This window comes from Danio rerio, chromosome 19 (genome assembly GCF_052040795.2).
Source record: "Danio rerio strain M-AB ecotype USA chromosome 19, GRCz13ab, whole genome shotgun sequence".
NCBI classification, from domain to species: Eukaryota; Metazoa; Chordata; class Actinopteri; order Cypriniformes; family Danionidae; genus Danio; species Danio rerio.
This window is the reverse complement of record NC_141039.2, coordinates 3556604-3578010: the sequence shown is the minus strand read 5'-3', so window position 1 is coordinate 3578010 and position 21407 is coordinate 3556604. Positions and strand designations below refer to the sequence as shown.

The 21407-nt window shown below is 33.9% G+C and overlaps 1 protein-coding gene and 2 long non-coding RNA genes across 27 annotated transcripts in view; 1 reads left to right on the top strand and 2 right to left on the bottom strand.

The window, feature by feature from the left end:
• Positions 1 to 2998: 2998 nt before the first annotated feature.
• Positions 2999 to 8005, bottom strand: LOC147832417 (uncharacterized). 2 transcript variants are annotated; one of them, XR_015516378.2, is made up of 5 exons: positions 7815 to 8005; positions 5759 to 5874; positions 3405 to 3443; positions 3278 to 3344; positions 2999 to 3125 (listed from the first exon to the last, which is right to left on the bottom strand). It is a non-coding gene; the product is annotated as an uncharacterized LOC147832417 (long non-coding RNA). The 2 variants fall into 2 exon arrangements; XR_015516380.2 differs by having other exon boundaries at positions 3278 to 3325.
• A 590-nt stretch (positions 8006 to 8595) lies between these two features.
• si:ch211-80h18.1 overlaps positions 8596 to 21407 on the top strand; it is a 40085-nt gene continuing 27273 nt past the window's right edge. For 6 of the 24 annotated variants that reach the window (XM_087294457.2, XM_087294450.2, XM_087294451.2 and 3 more), the window contains 6 exon segments: positions 12022 to 12096; positions 13318 to 13385; positions 13497 to 13565; positions 15357 to 15389; positions 18463 to 18504; positions 21335 to 21376. In XM_087294457.2, the coding sequence (XP_087150583.2) occupies positions 12086 to 12096; positions 13318 to 13385; positions 13497 to 13565; positions 15357 to 15389; positions 18463 to 18504; positions 21335 to 21376 (265 nt within the window). In that variant the 5' untranslated portion in view covers positions 12022 to 12085. 24 annotated transcript variants of the gene reach the window in all.
• On the bottom strand, positions 15025 to 18305 carry LOC147832416 (uncharacterized). The gene is made up of 3 exons (XR_015516386.2): positions 17604 to 18305; positions 17310 to 17501; positions 15025 to 17207 (listed from the first exon to the last, which is right to left on the bottom strand). It is a non-coding gene; the product is annotated as an uncharacterized LOC147832416 (long non-coding RNA).

Genomic DNA, 21407 nt, shown 5'->3' with positions numbered 1-21407 from the left:
AGTTAAGTTTCCGCGTGTGTCTCCGCGGGGCCTTTGGTGCACGACACGGTCTCGCCTTACACATAAACCCGCATGAAAAGCGAGGATGAGGAGCAGGAGGAAGGCAAAGAGCCGGACAAAAGCTGCTAAACAGCTCCGGACAAAAGCGCTCGCGGGCCGCCTGTCCGAGCGTGACTCTCGGGCCTCTGTGTGCAAATGTTCCCGTCACCCCGAGAACTAACGGGAGTCCGGTGAAACCAGAGCCGGTCAGTGAAGCTTGACCCCCGCGGTGCATTTAGCTTCCCCCCCGGTCCACTTTCCCAACGGAAGGACGCGAGAAGCCTTCAGAAATATTATCCTTTAATTTAAGGCGTAAGAGGGTTTAAACGTGCACTCCGATCGAGTGGCTGATATCTGTGAGAAAAGGCCTACCTTTACTGCAAAAACAGGCCCGCTGTAGAGTAATATAAGACCCGAGCGCATTACTGTTTGTCTAATATCCAAAACCTGACCGAGATGAAAAGCGGTTCATACGAGTGTTTGTTATCTGAAAACTGTTGACAATCTGCCGTCCACTGCCAAATCTGACATTTCAGCACTTCACCGAGGTCAAGACTGAGTGATTGATAAGTTCTGTCCACACTCGAATTCATTCAGGTCTTTTCATTGTCAGTCATTCATTCAGATACGTTTTGAAACTTTCTTAAAGCAGCAGTGCAGCAAAATTCTGTCTTTATTTACTCACCTTTAAAGAAATAATTAACCCCCCAAAATTGTACTCACTATTTACATACACTCTAAGGGCTCCAAACCTTTATAGGATTTTTTTTTATTTTGTTAAATATTAAATAAGATATTTTGAAAAATGTTAGAAACATGTAACCATTGACTTCCATAGTATTTGTTTTTTTAATGGAAGTCAATAGTTACAGCTTTTAATTTCCTCAGAATATCATGATTGATAAGTTCTGTCCACACTTTCTTTCTTTTTTTCTTTCTTAAGTCTTTTCATTGTCAGTCATTCATTCAGAAAAGTCTTAAAACTTTCTTAAAGCAGCAGTGCAACAAATATCAGTCATTAACAGAATAGTTCACCCGTAAATTAAAAAGTAGACCGACTCACTATTTACATACACTAAAAAATATTATATTAATATTATAAATATAATATTCCAAACCTTCTTTATTTTGTTGAATACTAAAGAAGATTTTTGAAAAATGTTAGAAACTTGTAACCAATTACTTCTATAATAGTTTTTTCTATGGAAGTCAATGGTTACAGGTTTTAATTTCCTCAGAATATCACTAAGTGATTGATAAGTTCTGTCCACACTAGACTTTCTTTCTTTCTTTCTGTTCTTTCGTTCATTGTCAGTTGTTCATTTAGATAAACTTTGAAACTTTCTTAAAGCAGCAGTGCAACAAAATTCTGTCATTATTTACTCACCTTTTAAGGGATATTTACCCAAAAATGAAACTGTACTCATGGTTCCAAACCTTTACGGGATTCTATTTGCTGAACTCTAAAGAAGATATTTAGAAAAGTGTTAGAAACCTGTAACCATTTCCACAGAATACCTCTAATGTTTAAATTCTGTGCACATACATATTTCTTTCTTTTCTTTTAATTCATTTATTTGTCAGTCATTCCTTCAGATGAGTTTTGAAACTTTCTTAATGCAGCAGTGCAGAAAAATTCTGTCATTATTTACTCGCCTTTAAAGGGATAGTTCACCCCAAAATTTACGTACACTCAAATTGTTCCAAACCTTTATGAGATTCTTTATTTCGTTAAATACTGAATAAGATATTTTGAAAAATGTTAGAAACCTGTAACCATTTACTTCCATAGGAAAAACTAATTCTTTGAAAAGTCAATGGTTACAGGCTTCCATTTCCTCAGAATATCACTGAGTGTTATTTTGAGTGTAATCTTTCTTTCTTTCTTTCTTTCTTTCTTTCTTTCTTTCTTTCTTTCTTTCTTTCTTTCTTTCTTTCTTTCTTTCTTTTAATTAATTTAATTGCAAGTCATTCATTCAGATGAATTTAGAAATTTTCTTAAAGCAGCAGTGTAACAAAATTCTGTCATTGTTTACTCCTTTTAAAGGGATAGTTCACCTCAAAATGATATTGTCGTGTATGGTTTAAAAATTTTATGGGATTCTTAATTTTGTTGAACATTAAAGAAGATATTCACAGTCATAGCGCCACCTGCTGACAGAAAGAAGTTTGGCATAAATTGGTAATTTCTGAGTTTGTTTGTATATCTATCTATCTATCTATCTATCTATCTATCTATCTATCTATCTATCTATCTATCTATCTATCTATCTATCTATCTATCTATCATCTATCTATCTATCTATCTATCTATCTATCTATCTATCTATCTATCTATCTATCTATCTATCTATCTATATATATATATATATATATATATATATATATATATCGGCTTAAATTATTATTTTCCACCGATCTCTGTCATCCTGAGGCCTTAATTGAGCTTTGATTCTGAATAGTTTTTTAAAACTGTTGGTTGGTTTTAGGGAAGTGGGTGGGTGCTGGTCAATCTGTGCTTTTGAAAACACTATTGGTTGGGTGTAGGGAAGGAAGAGGGTGGTGTCAGTCGACCGGTCAGTCAATCAGTCAACAGCAGCCTCTGTTGGATTTACATGAGAGCAGCAGGCAAAAATGACACTCGCGAGAGAAAAAGCGTACACAGCGGCCTCTGGTGGATTTGCGAAAACAAAACCTGTAAAAAAAGCATAGCTCCTGGGACGTATTTGGCGCTCTCCAGAAATCTATATAGGGGTACATTTTCAGGATGAGCCTGGATTGGCTTTAAATGTATCACAAAAAAAATGTTATAAACTTGTGCAATATTTTAATTCTTGATTACATCAAGTTTAATATATTGCAAAAATGTAATGAGGACAATGAGGGATGCAAGAGAAGAACTTATCAAAAAGAGATTCAGATTCTGATTAATACATGGAAACGCGTCAACAATACACTGAATAAGATGACTGTGATCATTGAGCGGTTGATTAATATCAGTGATGGTTCACTGGAGACTGGTCAGGAAATGAGAAGCGGTTTGAGGCTGTGATGAAGCTGCTGGTCCAGCTGTCCACACTGTTCCTCTGTGCGGTTGCAACACACACACACACACACACACACACACACACACACACACACACACACACACACACACACACATATTAGATTCAGCCCACGGTGATTAATTACAGAGCAGAACTGCAGTACCGCGCTCATTTCAGGCGGATCGGCTTACCTTCAGGACGATCACAGCAAACAAAACCTCCTAACATCAAGCTGAAATCTGAGAACACAACAGGAATCTGGAGGAGAAAACGTGAGTGTGTGTGTGGTTTAATGTGTGTGTGAACAGTATAACTCACCTTTTGCTTCTACATGCTCTCCCGTGGCCACTACAGTCTCTGAGGAGCACAGGGTTTATATTAAATTCATTATTTTTTTAAATTAATTGAATATAATGTTTTAAATATATATATTGTATATATAACTTATTCTGACAGAAACGTGTAGCAAACAGGGACAATATTTGATATTAATAATGCAAAAAAAATGCAAGGGTAATGCTTTCAAAATTTATACCTATAACGTACAATTAGAGTAATATTTGTAAACAATTAGACATTTATTTTACAATCATTATATATATATATATATATATATATATATATATATATATATATATATATATATATATATATATATATACACACACACACACACACACACACACATATATATATATATATATATTTTTTTTTTTATTAATTTATTTATTTTTTAATTAATTAATTTTTTAAGATAGTATGCTTGTGTTCATTTAGAAAAAACATTTTAGTCATTTATTTTACAATCATTATATATATATATATATATATATATATATATATATATATATATATATATATATATATTTTTTTTTTTTTTTTTTTTTTTTTTTTTTTTAACATAGTATGCTTGTGTTAATTTAGAAAAACTTTTTAGGCATTTTATTTTATATAATATTTTCCATACATTATTTTAAACATTTATATAGATATTTAAAAAATTTACAATATGTGTGTGTTTAATTAGAATTTACAGTAGAACACAAGCACTTGTAAAAAATAACATATTATTTTACATATTATATTTTACAAACATTATTTTAGACATTTATATGAATATTTTTAAGAAGATAAAATGTGTGTGTGTTCATTTATAATGTACAGTAGAATAATATTAGTCAAAAATGAGGTATTTGTTACATGCCGACAGCTACGGTAGCTCACTGCATCTCTCACATGGTCGCCCACTGAAGCTAAGCAGGGCTGCGACTGGTCAGTATCTGGATGGGAGACCATATGGAAAAGCTAGCTTGCTGCCTGAAGTGGTGTTAGTGAGGCCAGCAGGGGTCTGTGTGGGTCCTAATGCCCCAGTATAGCGAAGGGGACTGCCGTCTTTCGAATGAGAAAAATTCCAAGATGTCCTTCAAAAAAAAAGTAGTGGTTTAACCCTGGCATACTGGCCACATTTGCCCACTGGCCTCTGCCCATCATCTAACCATCTCCAAATCATAATTGGCTTCATTACTCTGTCTCCTTTCCACCAATCAGCTAATGTGGGTGCAATACGGTTGCCATTGTCTAGCTTCCAGGTGGATGCTACAAAATGGTGGTGGATGAGGAGATTCTCACAATGTGTAAAGCTCTTTGAGTGTCTAGATAAATGTAAGGAATTATTATTATACATTATATCTAGATGTGTCTTTTAAAAGGTTATGTGTATGTTCATTTATGAAGTACAGCAGAACAGTATTTGTTAAAAATGTTTTTAGATTTTAATGTAAATATTTTAAGATAACGATATACAAAACTACAAATATCACTACATTATTATACTATATCTTTACCATTTCTTTTTAAATACAAAAACTACAAATATCTATATATTTATTCAATTTCTGTGTGTGTGTGTGTGTGTGTGTGTGTGTATACTTTAATAATTAATTATAATAAAATATAATTCATAATTAAATGATAATAAAATTATTATAATAAATATTTCATAAATAAATTAAATTAAAAAAGATAACGTTTTCTAAAAACAAAATAGTATTGTATAAATGTTGTCATATTTCTACTAAATAAATTCTAAAAACTTTATTTTCTCAGAATATTTAGCCATTATTGAACATTTGTTTATTCATTCATTTTCCATCTTATTTATTAGGGGTCGCCACAGCGGAATGAACCGCCAACTATTCCAGCATATGCCTTAAGTAGCAGATTCCCTTCCAGCCGCAACCCAAGACTGCGAAACAACCCTCATTCACTCATACACTACAGCCAATTTAGTTTATTCAATTCACTTATATCGCATGTGTTTGGACTGTGGGGGAAACCAGAGAAAACCCACACCAACACGGGGAGAACATGCAAACTCCACACAAAAACTCACCCAGCTGGGACTCGAACCAGCGACCTTCTTTCTATGAAGCGACAGTGCTAATCAGAACATTTTAAATGCATTAGTGAATGATTTGATCACATTCTTGTCTGTCAATTTGGGAAATTTAACCATACTTTTTACAATATATTTAAAAAATATCTTGGCAAGGTAAATGTAGATGTTTTTTTTCCTATGGGACACACCGGTGGTGGTCCGTGCTGGTCTGTATGGTGGTAGCAGCTCAGTACCGCGTGACCCATCCAGCACTGGCTCTTCTTAATCTGCTCACCCGTGTTGACTCCAGCAGATCTATGGTTTCAGACACACAGAGAGCTGTTGTCCGAGAGCAGGAGGCCTGCAATGAAGGACCAAACCAGCCAAGAGGAACCCGGCCAACAGCAGCAGCTGATGAGGAGAAATAATGCAGATTCTGTTCTTTCCTCACTGTACCAGCAGGTGGACATTTCAGCTCGCTGTACGACCTCACATTTACAGTGTTGCTCATGTGGGTTTGAATAAAAAATTCACATTGTACCTTTATTGTCATCAATTTTGTGATGTGTTGATGTATCAATTTAGAATTTAAATAAATTAATAAATATAATTTAAAATAAAATAATATTTCTGTGATAATAATTATAATGATAATATAGTTAAATAAAAACAACAATAAAAATAAAGATCAGTAAATGTAAAAACAGAAGTGAAAAAATAAAATAAATCAGTAAATTATTTAATTATTAATAATCATTTTTAAGAAATTATTTACTTTAATTTTTCGTGATGGCAAAATATTTCTGGTTGAGCTGAAAATCACAGATTTAAATGGAAAGTGAAATAAAAACCCAAAAATGAAAATCCAGTCACTGTCTACACAAGTTTTTTTTTTCTGTTGAAAACAAAAGAAGATATTTTGAAGAATGTTGAAATACTATTGACTTTATATTTGTGTAGATGTAAATGGATTCAGGTTTCCAATACAAAACCAAATATTTTAAAGAATGTTAGAAACCTGTAACCATTAACTTCCAGTATTTTTATTTCATATGAATGTCAGTAGTTACAGGTTTTTTTTTAAATTCCAACAGGGGTTAGTAAATGATGGAAGCATTTTAATTTCTGGGTGTAATATCTCTAAGAAATTATTAATTCGGAAATGGGCCTAAAAATTTCACCTTGACAAAATTTAAAGTTTGCCATAGCTAGACAAAATTAAAAGTTAGTTAGTCAGACAAAATAAAAAGGTAGCTGGCTAGATAAAATGAAATGTTAGCCATAGCTAGACAAATTAAAAAATAGCTAACTAGACAAACTGAAAGGTTAGCTGGCTAGACAAAATTAAAATAGCTGGCTAGACAAAATGAAAAGTTAGTTGGCTAGACAAAATGAAAAGTTAGCTAGCTTGACACAATAAAAGGCTAGCTGGCTAGACAAAATGAAAAGTTAGCTGACTAGACAAAACGAAAAGTTAGCTATAGCTAGACAAAATGAAAAATTAGCTATAGCTATACAAAATAAAAAGTTAGCTGGCTAGACAAAATGAAAAGTTAGCTATAGCTATACAAAATGAAAAGTTAGCTGGCTAGACAAAATGAAAAGTTAGCTATAGCTATACAAAATGAAAAGTTAGCTGGCTAGACAAAATGAAAAGTTAGCTATAGCTACCCTGCTGAAAAATCCAGCTTAAACCAGCCTAGGCTGGTTGGTTGGTTTTAGCTAGTTGACCAGCCTGGTTTTAGAGGGGTTTTGGCCATTTCCAGGCTGGTTTCCAGCCATTTCCAGCCTGGTTTTAGCTGGTCTGGCTTGAAAATGACCAGCTAAATCCAGCTAAAACCAGCTTGGTTTAAGCTGGACATAGCTGGTTTTGGCTGGGCTCACATCCTGGCTAGGCTGGTCAAGCTGGTTTTAGCTGGTCATCTCCCAGCCTGACCAGCTAAGACCAGGCTGGAAATGGCTGGCAAGCCTACTGGAAACCTGCCTGGAAGTGGCCAAAACCCCTCTAAAACCAGCCAGGTAGACCAGCTAAAACCAGCCAACCAGCCTAGGCTGGTTTAAGCTGTTTTTTTTTTCAGTAGGATAGACACAATAAAAAGCTAGCTGGCTAGACAAAATAAAAAGTTAGCTATAGCTAGACAAAACGAAAAGTTGCTGTGAAAAATGAAAAATTTGCTTTAGCTACCCAAAACAAAAAGTCTGCTTGCTTGACAAATTAAAAGCTAGTCCGTTATGTAAGCTAACATGTTTTACTTTATGTATCTATCTACCTGAGTTTCAGTTTTAAAACAGACAGGATCACTGTAACACAATAGCACATATCAATCAAAATACACACACTCATAGCTCACCTTTCACAATACAACAAAGAAAGCTTGTGTAGCTCTGGAGCTCATTAGCTTTGCAGCGACACACGTCCACTGAGCTCCTCTGAGGAGTTTATCGGGAGCCGGGCTTCAAGGCCTGCTGGTGTTCCTTACATTGTAGATCAGGCTTGATGTGAACTGGCACGGCTGAGAGGAATGCAATCTTCCTGGGCACTGCCAGCTATTCAGATCCTGCTCTGGCACAGCAGCAGCTTAACATACAGATACGGCAGTATACAACAATGGACCATGCTAATTCATTTAATCTAACATGAGCTATTCATATTTACTTGGCTTAACCAGGCTTACATTTAAAAAAAAAACTATAAATATTCCACCATAAATACCATTGAATTATTAAAACCCATCACATTTTAACCATTTGTACAGTACATTTTAATGATTCACTCTAAAATAATTTAAAATGTTGTTTTAAAACATTGATGTGTTAATTTTTTTTATTTAAATTACATTTTTTTATCTAACTACCCATACTTGACCTAGTGTTGGGTTAAAACGACCCAGAGTTTGGAGGAGCAGGAGCTTTTGGCAAAAAATGCAACATGGCAACAAAAAATACATATAAAACTACAGCTTTCATGTTGAAACTGCAACATGTAAAAGTGAATGTAAAGATTCGTTTTTCAACGTTACATTCAGTTGCATCAGATAATCTTTTATCTTACTTTTTTGTAGCGCTGAGCCTTTCAACCAATCACACTCGTTTCTGTTGCGTTTGTAAACCCAGTAACCAATCAGAGACGTTAGATTATTCACCGGTGTTTGTTTGGGGTAAATTCATATCGTGAATTCATCGTAAACGACAAAGAAGTGAAACGATGTAAGTAAGAGATTGTTTTCTTCAGATTTAAAGCTTTTGTAATTTAAGCAAGGGTTTATTTATGGATAATCTGCCATAGATTGATACCAGGTATTGATATGTCTGTTCAATCTCTGTGTTAATATAATGGTTAGGCTACATTTGAACTGTCTTTGTTTTGGGTTATAACAGTAATATTCTAGCAATATTAGTTACATTTATATATTTGACACAAAAAAAATAACACTGAAGAAAATACAGAAATGTAGCCTGAGAAATTAAATTGTAGGCTAAGGCTAAGTTACCATGACATACAAAATGGACGTTGTATTTACCGTTATTAGCATAAAAGAGAGCGTTGTGAGTATTGATGTGGAAACCTTAATGATTATTTACGTGAATAGGTATTTAAAAATAAGCATACAAGTATGATTTCTGAAAGATCAAGTGATATTATCTAACTTAATCACAGGAATAAGTTATATAAGTTAGTATTGTACCAAAAGAATATTCAAAATCTTTCAAGTTATTGCTTTCTATGCTGTACATTTGTCTTGAAAATATTACTTTTGAACTGCATTGTAAATTAAATCAAATAAATGCTGATAAATCAGTGCCAATAGTTTTCTGCAATGGTTAACTTTTTAAATAAGCACAGAAGAACCATCTTAAAACCTCAAAGTGATTTTAAACTTTCCAACATTTTTCAAAATATCTTCCCTTGTGTTCTCTCAGTTTGGAGGAAGCACAATAATGACAAAAGCTGAAGCTTCCTGCGTGAGTTCCTGTGTCTGCTGTTCTGCAGGCTGCTGTGCCCTCCACTGGCTGAGCCGCCTTACTGAACACACACCTCTGCTAAAAGATGACATAAATACACACTTTAATTTATTTGCAATCTGTGAAATGGTTTTATCATGCAGCATAAAGGTCCTGTGTTGGCATTTAAGGGTTAAATGACAATACAAAAATTAAATGATTGAACAGATTGTTTGAAATGACACAATAGTGCTTCTAATGAAGTAAATGACAATAGAAGTTTCTGTGACTGAACAGAAATATCAAATGATAGTACACTGAAGGGTCCTACAATGGTGAGCAAGGTTTGAATGGAAACATATAAGGGTTCTGTTATGACAATGGGGATTTAATTACAGTTTTGTAATTAAACAGAAGAGCTGAATGACAACAGTAGAGCATGGGTCTCAAACTCGATTCCTGGAGGGCCGCAGCTCTGCACAGTTGAGCTATAACCCTAATCGAACATAGCTGATCCAACAAATCAAGGTGTTCAACACTACTAGAGAAGGTTGTAGCTAGATTAGATATGGTTACCGAGAATTATTTAAATTATTTATTAAATTTCCCATTTCTTGAATTTTATTAACATCTACTCCCACCCCAACCCTAAACCTAACCGTCACAGTAATGTAAAAACAGTAGTTGTACCGAGTATTATTTAAGTTATCTATTAAATTACCCAATAAATTGTATTTTTTAATGCCTACCCCCACCCCAACCCTAAACCCAACCGTCACAGTAATGTAAAAACAGTAGTTGTACCAAGTATTTTTTAAGTTATCTATTAAATTACCCAATAAATTGTATTTTTTAATGCCTACCCCCACCCCAACCCTAAACCCAACCCTCACAGTAAGGTAAAAACAGTAGTTGTACTGAGTATTATTTAAGTTATCTATTAAATTACCCAATAAATTGTATTTTTTAACGCCTACCCCCACCCCAACCCTAAACCCAACCCTCACAGTAAGGTAAAAACAGTAGTTGTACCGAGTATTATTTAAGTTATCTATTAAATTACCCAATAAATTGTATTTTTTAATGCCTACCCCCACCCCAACCCTAAGCCCAATCGTCACAGTACTGTAAAAATATTCATTATGGTTATACAGTGCCATAAAAATGCTGCTATATTAATGTGTGTATCCCACTTCCGGCCGGTCGCGTATCTGATCTAGACTTTACCGCTAGAGACTATAAGGCAGGTGTGATTTGGAGGTGGTTGGAGCTAAAATCTACAGAGCTCCTGCCCTCCAGGAATTGAGTTTGAGACCTCTGCAATAGAGAGTTACAATCAGGATATGTAAGAAAGTGTTCTTTTGTTTTTTTTGCAATTAATATTGATACATTTTTTATGTTATATTTATGTATTTCACTCTCAAAAAAATACAATTTTCTGTTTGTTCAAACTACATATTTAAAATGATCTGTACCAACACAGTTCTTGAGTTTTTTTTGGGACAACTTATTTTTGTATGTTTAATTCATTTAAATTTGTAGAAACTAATAAGTTAATTTAATTAATTCATGTTGTCCCAACACAAATCGATTGTGTGGATAGTAATTTTGTACAGTGAATTTTAATTGTTGTGGTTTTCAGGAGCTCAGGGTGTATATAAACAGTACATAACAGCATAAGAAAGACATCAGTGGAAAAATAAAGTAACAATAAAAACATGACTTATACTACATTTAAAATTTATAAAATTTATAGAATCATATAAATTATATAAATATAATTTATTAAAAATTGTAATTTTTGTTCTTGTTCAAACAACTTATTTAATATAAGCTGAAACAACACAATTCTTGAGAATTCATTGTGACAACTTAATTTTTTTAAGTTCAATCCACATAAATTTGTTAAAAGTGTCAATGTAACTTAATCAATTTGTGTTGGGACAACACGAATAAATTGTGTGGAACCCTGCATTTTTTTACAGTGTATATACAAATATTGACTGTACAAAAAAAAAGAAGTAAAAAAAGGAATAGAAATTAAAGCATTTGTATAAATGTACTTTTAGAAAACATTACAAAAGAAAACAAGAACATACATTCACATGTTAAATATGTCAAATCTTTGACGTGATCAATTTTCATTTCACAGTTACTCAAAAATAAAATAAAGGTTTTTATAGCCGTCAATGCTTCCATGAAGAGCCTTCAACATCCACAGAACTGAATTTTGAATCATTTAAAACAAATTTTCATAACAAAACAAAAAAGATAAAAAATTAATTCAGGGAAAACTCTTAATATATATATATATATATATATATATATATATATATATATATATATATATATATATATATATATATATATATATATATCTTTTTTATATATATATAAATATTAAGAGTTTCCCTGAATTTCTTTTCATTACATGTTGTGAAAATATTCGTAACGTTAATTTTTAGCATTGTATATAGCAGATCTAAGTATGAACTATGGATCAAAGATGTCAGTTCTCGTCTGTGGTTCGATTGGAGTGGGTGTAGTTTGAGTCCTGCCCCTTAACAAGATGGGGGGCTGCAAGGGTATAAAATGAATTTAGCTGCCCAGTCAAGCATAAGGAAGTCAAAAGCACGTTTGCTGGTTGCTTTATGTCTGCTGCGCACACAGAAACATAAAGATGCTGTTAAGGTAAGTGATGTTTGATTTATCGCAACTGATTTTATTACCAAATCAATGTCCCTATTATAATTATTATTATTATTATTATTATTATTTATTTATTTATTTGTTTGTTTATTTATAAAAGTGTCTACTGACACAACCATGGTATCAAAGTACATTTTGGAACATAAATAAAAAATAGGGGTCAATAATATGGGTATTTTCAAATATACTCATTTTATGCTTACCGCAGCTGCACCTATTTGCTTTATAATTAATATTTTTTATATTTAATATTCTAGAATGAGTGTTTTCAATTTGCATGTGTTTTAAAGTGTATGTGTTTTATCCCTGATGATGGTGAGTCTGGATTTTTACTCTGAAATTGAGATAATCATAAGTGATTTATAGCTAATTAATCAATAACTATAGCAGGAAGCATATTAAAGTGATCGAATTGGAATTATTATTGTTTATTCAAAGCTATTTAAATGTATATGCATAAAGTCATGCATTCCCGAAGAATCAAACTCTTGACTTTAATGTGGCAAGCACACGTTTTAGCAGTTTTACCTATTTTAAACCGTGTTTAGCACAGCATTTGTTTGTAATAATCTAATAAGCTGCTTATATGTTTGTAATAATCTACATTTGGCTTATTTTTGCATCTGTAAAAAAGTGCTGGGTTCCACAGAATCGATTTGTGTTCGAACAACTTGAAGGAATTAATGTTATTAGTTTTTATTTATTTATTTATTTTTTACAAATTGAAGTGGATTGAACTTAAACAATTAAGTTGTCCCCATAAAAAACCTCAAAAATTGTGTTGTTTCAGCTCATTTTATATAAGTAGTTGCAGAGATAATTTTTTGAGCTTAGTTTAATTTTTGGAGTGTCTTTTAGTGATGTGGTTTCTAATTATTAATATAAAATAATAAAAAAATAATAATGAAATAATATAAAAATATAACAATAATTTAAATAATAAAATATATATATATATATATATATATATATATATATATAGCAATTTCCAATGCTACTTAAATGTGTTATTAATTAGTGTTTGCAAAAAAACATTCAATAATTTACTTCTAACATAATAACAATTTACTTCCTATTAAAATAATACTAAAAGAATGCAAAGCTAAACTTGCGATTCATCCAAAACAGCTGTGTATTTTGTTTTCAGGTGTAATTGCGCTTCCCGTTTGCTCATTGTAGTCTCTTATCATTGTGCTTTGACAGAAATCTTGTAATCGCTTCAGTGGCAGTTGTGTTTTTGGTGTCCAGTGTATCAGCGGCTCCTGTTGAAGGTACGAGCTCTTCTCCCAGAGGGGCTGCATGTAATGACACACTCTTATGTTTAACATACAGCGCCCGCAAGTTTTTTTTTGAAAGCTAAATCAAATGTTGCGTTCTTTCAGATAAGGAGCCCGAGGAAAATGACTTTGAGGCTGAAGAGGGTGAAGAAGAGCTGTCTGAGGAGGAAGAGGGTAGGAGATGAAGATCTTTTACATGAAAGCGCATCAAGAAGTCCAGAACTTAAAGGAATAGTTCACTGAAAAATGAAAATGATCTTGTCGTTTATTCTCTCTCATGTGGTTTTAAACATTTATGATGTTTCTGTCTCATGTTGAACACAAAAGAAGATATTTTGAAGAATGCTGGCACTTATTGACTTCCAAAGTAGGAAAGAAATTACTGTGCAAGTCAATTTGTGCCAGCATTTTTCAAAATATCTTCTTTTGTGTTCAACAGAAACTCAAATAGGTTTTGAACAAGTGAAGAGTTAATAAATGATAGCAAGTTTTAATTTTTGAACAAACTATACTTTAAAAGAAATATAAATATAAATTATCCCTTTAAAGGAATAGTTCACCCAAAAGTTTTAATTATATTGTCATTTATTTTCTCTCATGTGGTTTTAAACCTCTATGATGTTTCTGTCTCATGTTGAACACAAAAGAAAATATTTTGGAGAATGCTGGCACTTATTGACTTCCATAGTAGGAAAAACATACTCTGGAAGTCAATTGGTGCCAGCATTTTTCAAAATATCTTTTGTGTTCAGCAGAAGATACAAACCCAAATAAGTTTTGAACAAGTGAACATTAAAATGATCTTGTCATTTATTCTTTTTCATGTGATTTTAAACATTTACGGTGTTTCTTCTTTTGAGGACAGAAGATAATTTAAAAATATGCTGGCACTTATTGACTTCCATAGTAGGAATAAAATTACTATGGAAGTCAATTGGTGCCAGCATTTTTAAAAATATCTTTTGTGTTCAATAGAAGATGGAAATTCAAATCAATTTTTTCCAAAAAAAAAAAAAAACTGTGAATAATTGATAAATATTTTTTTAACGAACTACCCCTTAAAACATATATATAAACAGATTTTACCCCTTTAAAAGGATAGTTTACCACAAAATGGCAATTTCCTCATTCCTCAACTTTCCCTTCACTTGTTCCAAACATTTATAATATTTCTATCTTTCGTTGACCACAAAAGAAGATATTTTGAAGAATGCTGGCACTTATTGACTTCCATAATAGGAAGAAAAATACTATGGAAGTCAGTCGTTGCCAGCATTTTTCAAAATATCTTCTTTTGTGTTCAACAGAAGACAGAAACACAAATAGATTTTTATTCTAAAACTGAAGAGTAAATAAATGATAGCAAATTAAAGTTTTTGACCACCCCTTAAAACATATATAAACATATTTTATCGCTTTAAAAGGATAGTTCACTCCAAAAAACCTTTCCTCATCATTTACTCTCCTTTCACTTGTTCCAAACATTTATGATATTTCTATCTTCTGTTGAACACAAAAGAAGATATTTTGAAAAGTGCTGAAACAAATTGACTTCCATAGTACTTTTCCTTCTACTATGGAAGTCAATCAGTGCCAGCATTCTTTAAAATATCTTCAGCAGAAGTTAGAAGCTCAAATAACAAGTGACGAATGAGTAAATGATAGTAAATATTTATTTTTGAGTGAACTATCCCTTTAATAGAATAACATTCATGATAAACAATTATAAAAGTCAACCTTAATCTCTTTTAACTTTTTTATAAATCTGTTCTGCTTGATCAACTCATTTTTAACAAACCTTCTAAAACACAATAAGAGCCTTTTAACTAGCAGATGAGTGAAAGGCAAACTGTTATTCTGATAACAGTCAGCAGATCTGAGGCTTTCGGGACAGAAAGAGGAGAAGAAGAGCCAAACAAAGGAGCGGTTGTTATAAACTCTATCGATTTTCCCTTTTCTTTACAGATGATGATGACTCCAAAGGTCAGCATATGAAGGGTGGGTGACAGGTTCACAACCTCAGTCATCATAAATAATCACATAATCACTCATAAATTGCTTTAAACTTCAACTGGCTTCTCAATAAGCTTGAGCTATTCTAAATATTTAGAGGCTTTATCCTAATTATAGCAGAAAATACACTTTCAGAAAAGGGCCATGGTATTATTGTATAGTACAGGGGTGTCCAAACTCGGTCCTGGAGGGATGGTGTGCTGCAGATTTTAGCTCCAACTTTCCTCAACACACCTGCAAGGATGTTTCTAGAAAGCCTAGTATGTGCTTAGCTAGACCAGGTGTGTCTGATTGGGGTTGGAACTACACTTTGCAGGACACCGGCCCTCCAGAACCGAGTTTGGACACTCCTGGTATAGTATGATGATGAGATAAATGTTTGATTTATTTTAAGCGCCACGCTTTTATAATCATAAAGTGTCACAGTATATATCAAAGCAGCATACAATGAATGTTTTTGTATATATTTGTAGAAAATCATGGTATTATTTGAAGTAAATTTGAGTAAACAATTATCAGTATGGGTTTTTAGATTAGTGGATTATATGTTTCTGCATTATACTATATTTTATTACCATGGATTATTTAAAAATGTCTATTTTGCATCTGTTTAAACCATTTTCTAAGGTAATTAAGAAGTTTGGGGTAGATAAGAGATTTTTAAGGCTGCATTTTATTAACCAAAAATACTATCATTCAAAAGAATTGTTTTCTATTTAAATATATATAATTTATTCCTGCAAAACAAAGTAAATTTTTAGCATCAAGTTTCACAAGACTCTTCAGAAATCATTGCAATATCCAGAAAGATTTGATATAAATATGGTATATTGGGATGCATTTTAATCCAAAATGCTTTCTTAACATGTTTTCTTTTTTCTTGCTGAATAAAGTCATCTTATCTGCTCCAAACGGTTTAAAGACATTCAAAAAGGACTGAACATTTAACATATGTTAACCGTTAAATATGATAAATCAGTATTAATGTGGATATATAAAATCTGGTTACAATGAGGTTGAGTTAGTTAATGTTAGTCAATGCATTTATTTACATGAATGAACAGTGAACAACACATCTGTTAAGCAGTACATCATTTTCGTTAATCTTAACATACTCATATTCTAATGCATTTCTTTACATGAGCAGCTTAAGTTTGTTTACTTACACAAACGTTAGTAATGTTGGACTTTACGATTAGTTTCCTAATTCCCTTAACAAATGATTTTTTAATGATAAATCCTGTTAGTAAAGAGTCCACAAACATGAATGTCATTCAAGTTGAAGCTGAGATTTCAACTTTAACACTTCAAAACAGGCTGGCTATTGATGTTTGTTAAATTTTTACTGACATGATTTATCATTAACAAATCATTCGTTAAGAAAAATTAGGAACTTTATTGTAAAGTGTACGTTATTCCAACATTCGCTAGTGTGTTACTAGCATTTGTTCATTATTTGTGTTCATTAAACCTTTATGAGTTTCTTTCTTCTGTTAAACAAAAAAGAAGGTGTTTTGAAAAATGTTAGAAATCTGTATCCATTGACTTCCGGAGTATGTGTTATTCTTACTAAGAAAGTCAATGGTTACAGGTTTCCTACGTTTTTTTTAAATATGTTAGTTTGTGTTTAACAGAAGAAAGAAAGTCATAAAGGTTTGAAACAAGTAAATGGAGAGTATACAATGAATGAACTTTCAGTTTTGGATAAATTACCCCTTTAAAAAACGATAGTGCACTAAAAAATGAACATTTACTCAGTATTTATATTCCCTCAAGTGGTTTTAAACCAATATGTGCTTTTTTCTAATGTTGAAAACAAAATAAGTTATTTTGAAAAATGTTGGAAACCTGTAACCATTGACTTCCATTGTAGGAAAAATAAATACTACAGAAGTCATTGGTTACAGGTTTCTAACATTTTTCGAAATATCTTCTTTTGTGTTTAACAGAAAAAAGAAACTTAAAGGTTTGAAACAAGTAAAGGGCATGTATAAAGTTATATATTTTCAGTTTTAAAGGGACAGTTCACCCAAAAATGAACATTTACTCAGTATTTACAGTCCCTCAAGTGCTTCCAAACCATTATGAGCTTTTTTTCTAATGTTGAAAACAAAATAAGTTATTTTGAAAAATGTTGGAAACCTGTAACCATTGACTTCCATTGTAGGAAAAACAAAAACTATAGAAGTCAATGGTTACAGGTTTCTAACATTTTTCAAAGTATCTTCCTTTGTGTTTAACAAGAAACTTATAAAGGTTCAAAACGAGTAAAGGTCATATAAAGGGCATGTATAAAGTCATATATTTTCAGTTTTAAAGGGCCAGTTCACCCTCAAGTCCTTTACACCCTTTACTCTCCCTCAAGTCGTTTCAAACCTTTATGAGCTTTTTTCTTCTGTTGAAAACAAAATATGTTATTTTGAAAAATGTTAGAAACCTGTAACCATTGACTTACATAAGAAAAACAAATGGTTACAGGTTTACAACATTTTTCAAAATATCTTCTTTTGTGTTTAACAGAAAAAAGAAGCTCATATAGGTTTGAAATGGGTAAAGGGCAAGTAAATGATCACAGAATTTTCAGTTTTGAATGAAGTCATCCTTGTTTTATTTATTGGACCTTTTAGATTTAGAACTATATACAACAAATCCTGTGATCCACCTAGCAGAAAGTGAAATTATAATAAAATACAAACAATAACAAGGACAAAATCAAGATTCAAACATGCCTCTTTCATGTTTGACCAAAATATTACAGTTTTCTTGCTTTATTTATTTCTTTAAACAAATTCTTAACAAATGTGCTGTTCACTCTTAATTTATCTTAGCTAATGCATTACCCTTATAATACATCAATAGTGTAAAGTCACTCCAAACTAAAATGATATCTAAAATGCACATAAAAAACAATAAAATCACCCTTAAATATATATATAACCAGTTTATGCAAAGACCCTTAAGCACATATATAAAGAGATTTTGTCCTTCCACCTGGCCGGAATAGAAATGATCTGAGTGTATGTTATAATATGTTTCTTGTCCCTCTTTTTCCCTGAAGGAGCCGGATCTCAGCAGGCCACCACAGCACCCAAAGGCTTGGGTAAGGTGAAGCTAATCCTCTTTAGAGAGAGAAAAAAAGACTGGGAAATAGTTCACTGGGTGCAGCAAAGTCAGTCAGGGCTTAATCTGGTTTAGGGATCAGGTATGTGGGGATTTCACCACGGTAGATCAGCAGCATTGCTTGATTATTAATAAATGTGGAAAGACGAAACAACAGGTGCATGGAAAACAAAGGCTCTTGCAAAGCCTTTATAAAAAGTCTGCTCTAATTGTAGTCCATGGTAACACTTTAGTATAATAGTGCATTAGTTAATGTATTTACTGACATTCGCTAAGTATGAATAATCTTGTAAAGCCTGTATTAATTATAGTTTATGTATAACTAATGCATTATTACAAATAATAATGATAGTGGTATAAATAAATGCAATTTGAGCTTGTCAACATTAGTTAATGCGTTGTGAGTTATCACGAGGGTGTCACGGTGGGGCAATGGGTAGCACGATTGCGTCACAGCAAGAAGGTTGCTGGCTCGAGTCTCGGCTTGGTCAGTTGGCATTTCTGTATGGAGTTTGCATGTTCTCCCCGTGTTTGTGTGGGTTTCCTCTAGGTGCTCCGGTTTCCCCCACAGTCCAAACACATGCGCTAAAGCTAAATTGTTCATAGTGTATGAGTGTGTGTGTGTATAAATGTTTCCCAGTCATGGGTTGCAGCTGGAAGGGCATCCGCTGCATAAAACATCTTGGATAAGTTGTTGGTTTATTCCGCTGTGGCGGCCCCGGATTAATAAAGGGTTTCACACCTACACTTTTGTTTCGGAACGTATCTCGTTTGCCCAGTTAGCGCGGTTCGATTGGCATATGTGAACAGGGCAATCGCGCTCTGTTCCGCGCCAAAGTAATCACTCCGAGATCGCTTGAATGAGGTGGTTTCGGCTCGATTGAAACGAACCCTGGAGCGGTTCGATTGTAGTGAGAAAGCGATACGATCCGAGCACGGTTGTATCACTGTGTTTTATGGATATGTAATAGGCTTACGGCTATATGAAGAGAGAATTATGAGTAGGGCGGGAAGTTTCGCGAGTCTCCGGATGCCCGCAAACGAGTGATGATCTCCCGGTAATCTCGCGTCTCCCTCCAGGTTCTCAAATAGGCATCGTCGCGCACCCTTCTCACCCCTCCCCACCGCGTCTCTCATCAGACACGTCGCGCGCACGCACCCTGTCAATCACCACCAAACCACCTCTCCTGACAGCTTAGCGGGACGCTGCAAAATAAACCCTGACACTCTGACCAATGTGAGGAGAGTTTACTCGCACGTGACTTGTTTTAGCTCTTTTGGTCCGATTACAAACTTTGCAGTGTGAAAGCGAACCGCTCCAAGAGCAAAGAGCAACAATGTAACAATTGTAATCTCTGTTTCGGAACAACTGAATCGATTCACAGGTGTGAAAGCACCCTAAGCCGACAAGAAAATGAACAAATAGGTTAGCATGAACTGACATTATTTAACTGAAATAACATTAATGGTAACAAAGTTGAATAAATACATAATAAATGTATTACTAACTGTTCATGATAGTAAATACATTAACTAACATGAATGGACCATTATTTTAAAGTGTTACCTGATCTATTGACCTTATTCTAAAATGCGGAAGTTCGCCTGTTTTCGCGATTGTCTTAGAACTTCCGATTCAGTCGCCTATGGGAGAAATGACTAGGAATAATAAACGGCAGAAAACAGTTAAACTACTTGCTCTACAAACAAATGTTTGCATCACCATTCAGACCAAGTAGAAGAATATAATTTGAAAATATCAGTTTGCAACATCAAACAACAAAACGAGCAGTTGAAGTGAATGAGACCGGAAGCCTCGAGCCAAAAAAATTCAAATGGCTGTGCCCACTCGATGGCGAAGAATAAGGTGAATAACAGATCTTCAATCATTTAAAACAAGTCTTAAAAAGACAGTTCACCCAAAAATGTAATATATATATATGAATGGCGGCATTTAGTTTTTTTGAGTGAACACTACGAGGCGGTGTAACGCTGCTCCTCTTCTTCGTGCTCGCCAGTTGCGACGGCTCACTCACCTCCGTGTGGACCACTTTCCCGCCGCAACTAGTTTGTCCGCTTAGCTCGTAGTGTTACGTCTGCGGAGCGGAGGAGGAGCCGGCCACGGCAACGACCTGGTTCAAGTCCGGGGAAGAGCAATTCCAGAAATCATGTAAGATGAAAATCAGAATCCAAAAAAATAAAAGCGAACGAGTTCGTGACGGGGCGAGAATGAAGTGAAGTCCGAAAACTCGGTCAAAATCGGATGACGGCTTTTGCTTCTTTTCTGGACGGCTTTTGTAAATCGTCGCTTGGGTTTAGGGAAGGAGGAGGAGGGCGGCCGGGTTGGCCGATTGGCCGGCCGCCCAGTCGATCGTTCAGTCAATCAGTCAGTCGGACAGACGGTTGCTCTGCTTTTTACGAAAGAACAGCGTGGGCTCGATCGGCTTGTGCTCCCGAGAGGCATTCGAGATGCGAAAAAGCGTGGCACAGCCGCCTCGAGCGGATTCGCGAAAACAAAAACTGCACAAATACGTACTTCCCGGGATGTATTTCGCGGTCTCCAGAAACGTCCACGGGGCCTACGTTTCCACACTGAGCCTGGGTTGTTTTATTTGCTGATTTTGAATGCAACTGTAAATGAAATGTAAATCCTGTACCACAATATCAGCCTCATGTCTAGTCACAATACAGCGTTAAATATTAATACATCTTTTGCTTTTAATAACTCTTAAAGTCGACTCTGCTATGGCTGTGAGTAGATGTTATTCTGGAGTGATTTGTTTAATCTGAAGTGCTGTTTTTCCTCCAAGGTTTAACTCCTGGCAGCGGCGTCGCGGGCGAATCCCCAAACGGTAAGGAAAGTCTACTCGATAACGCGAAGTT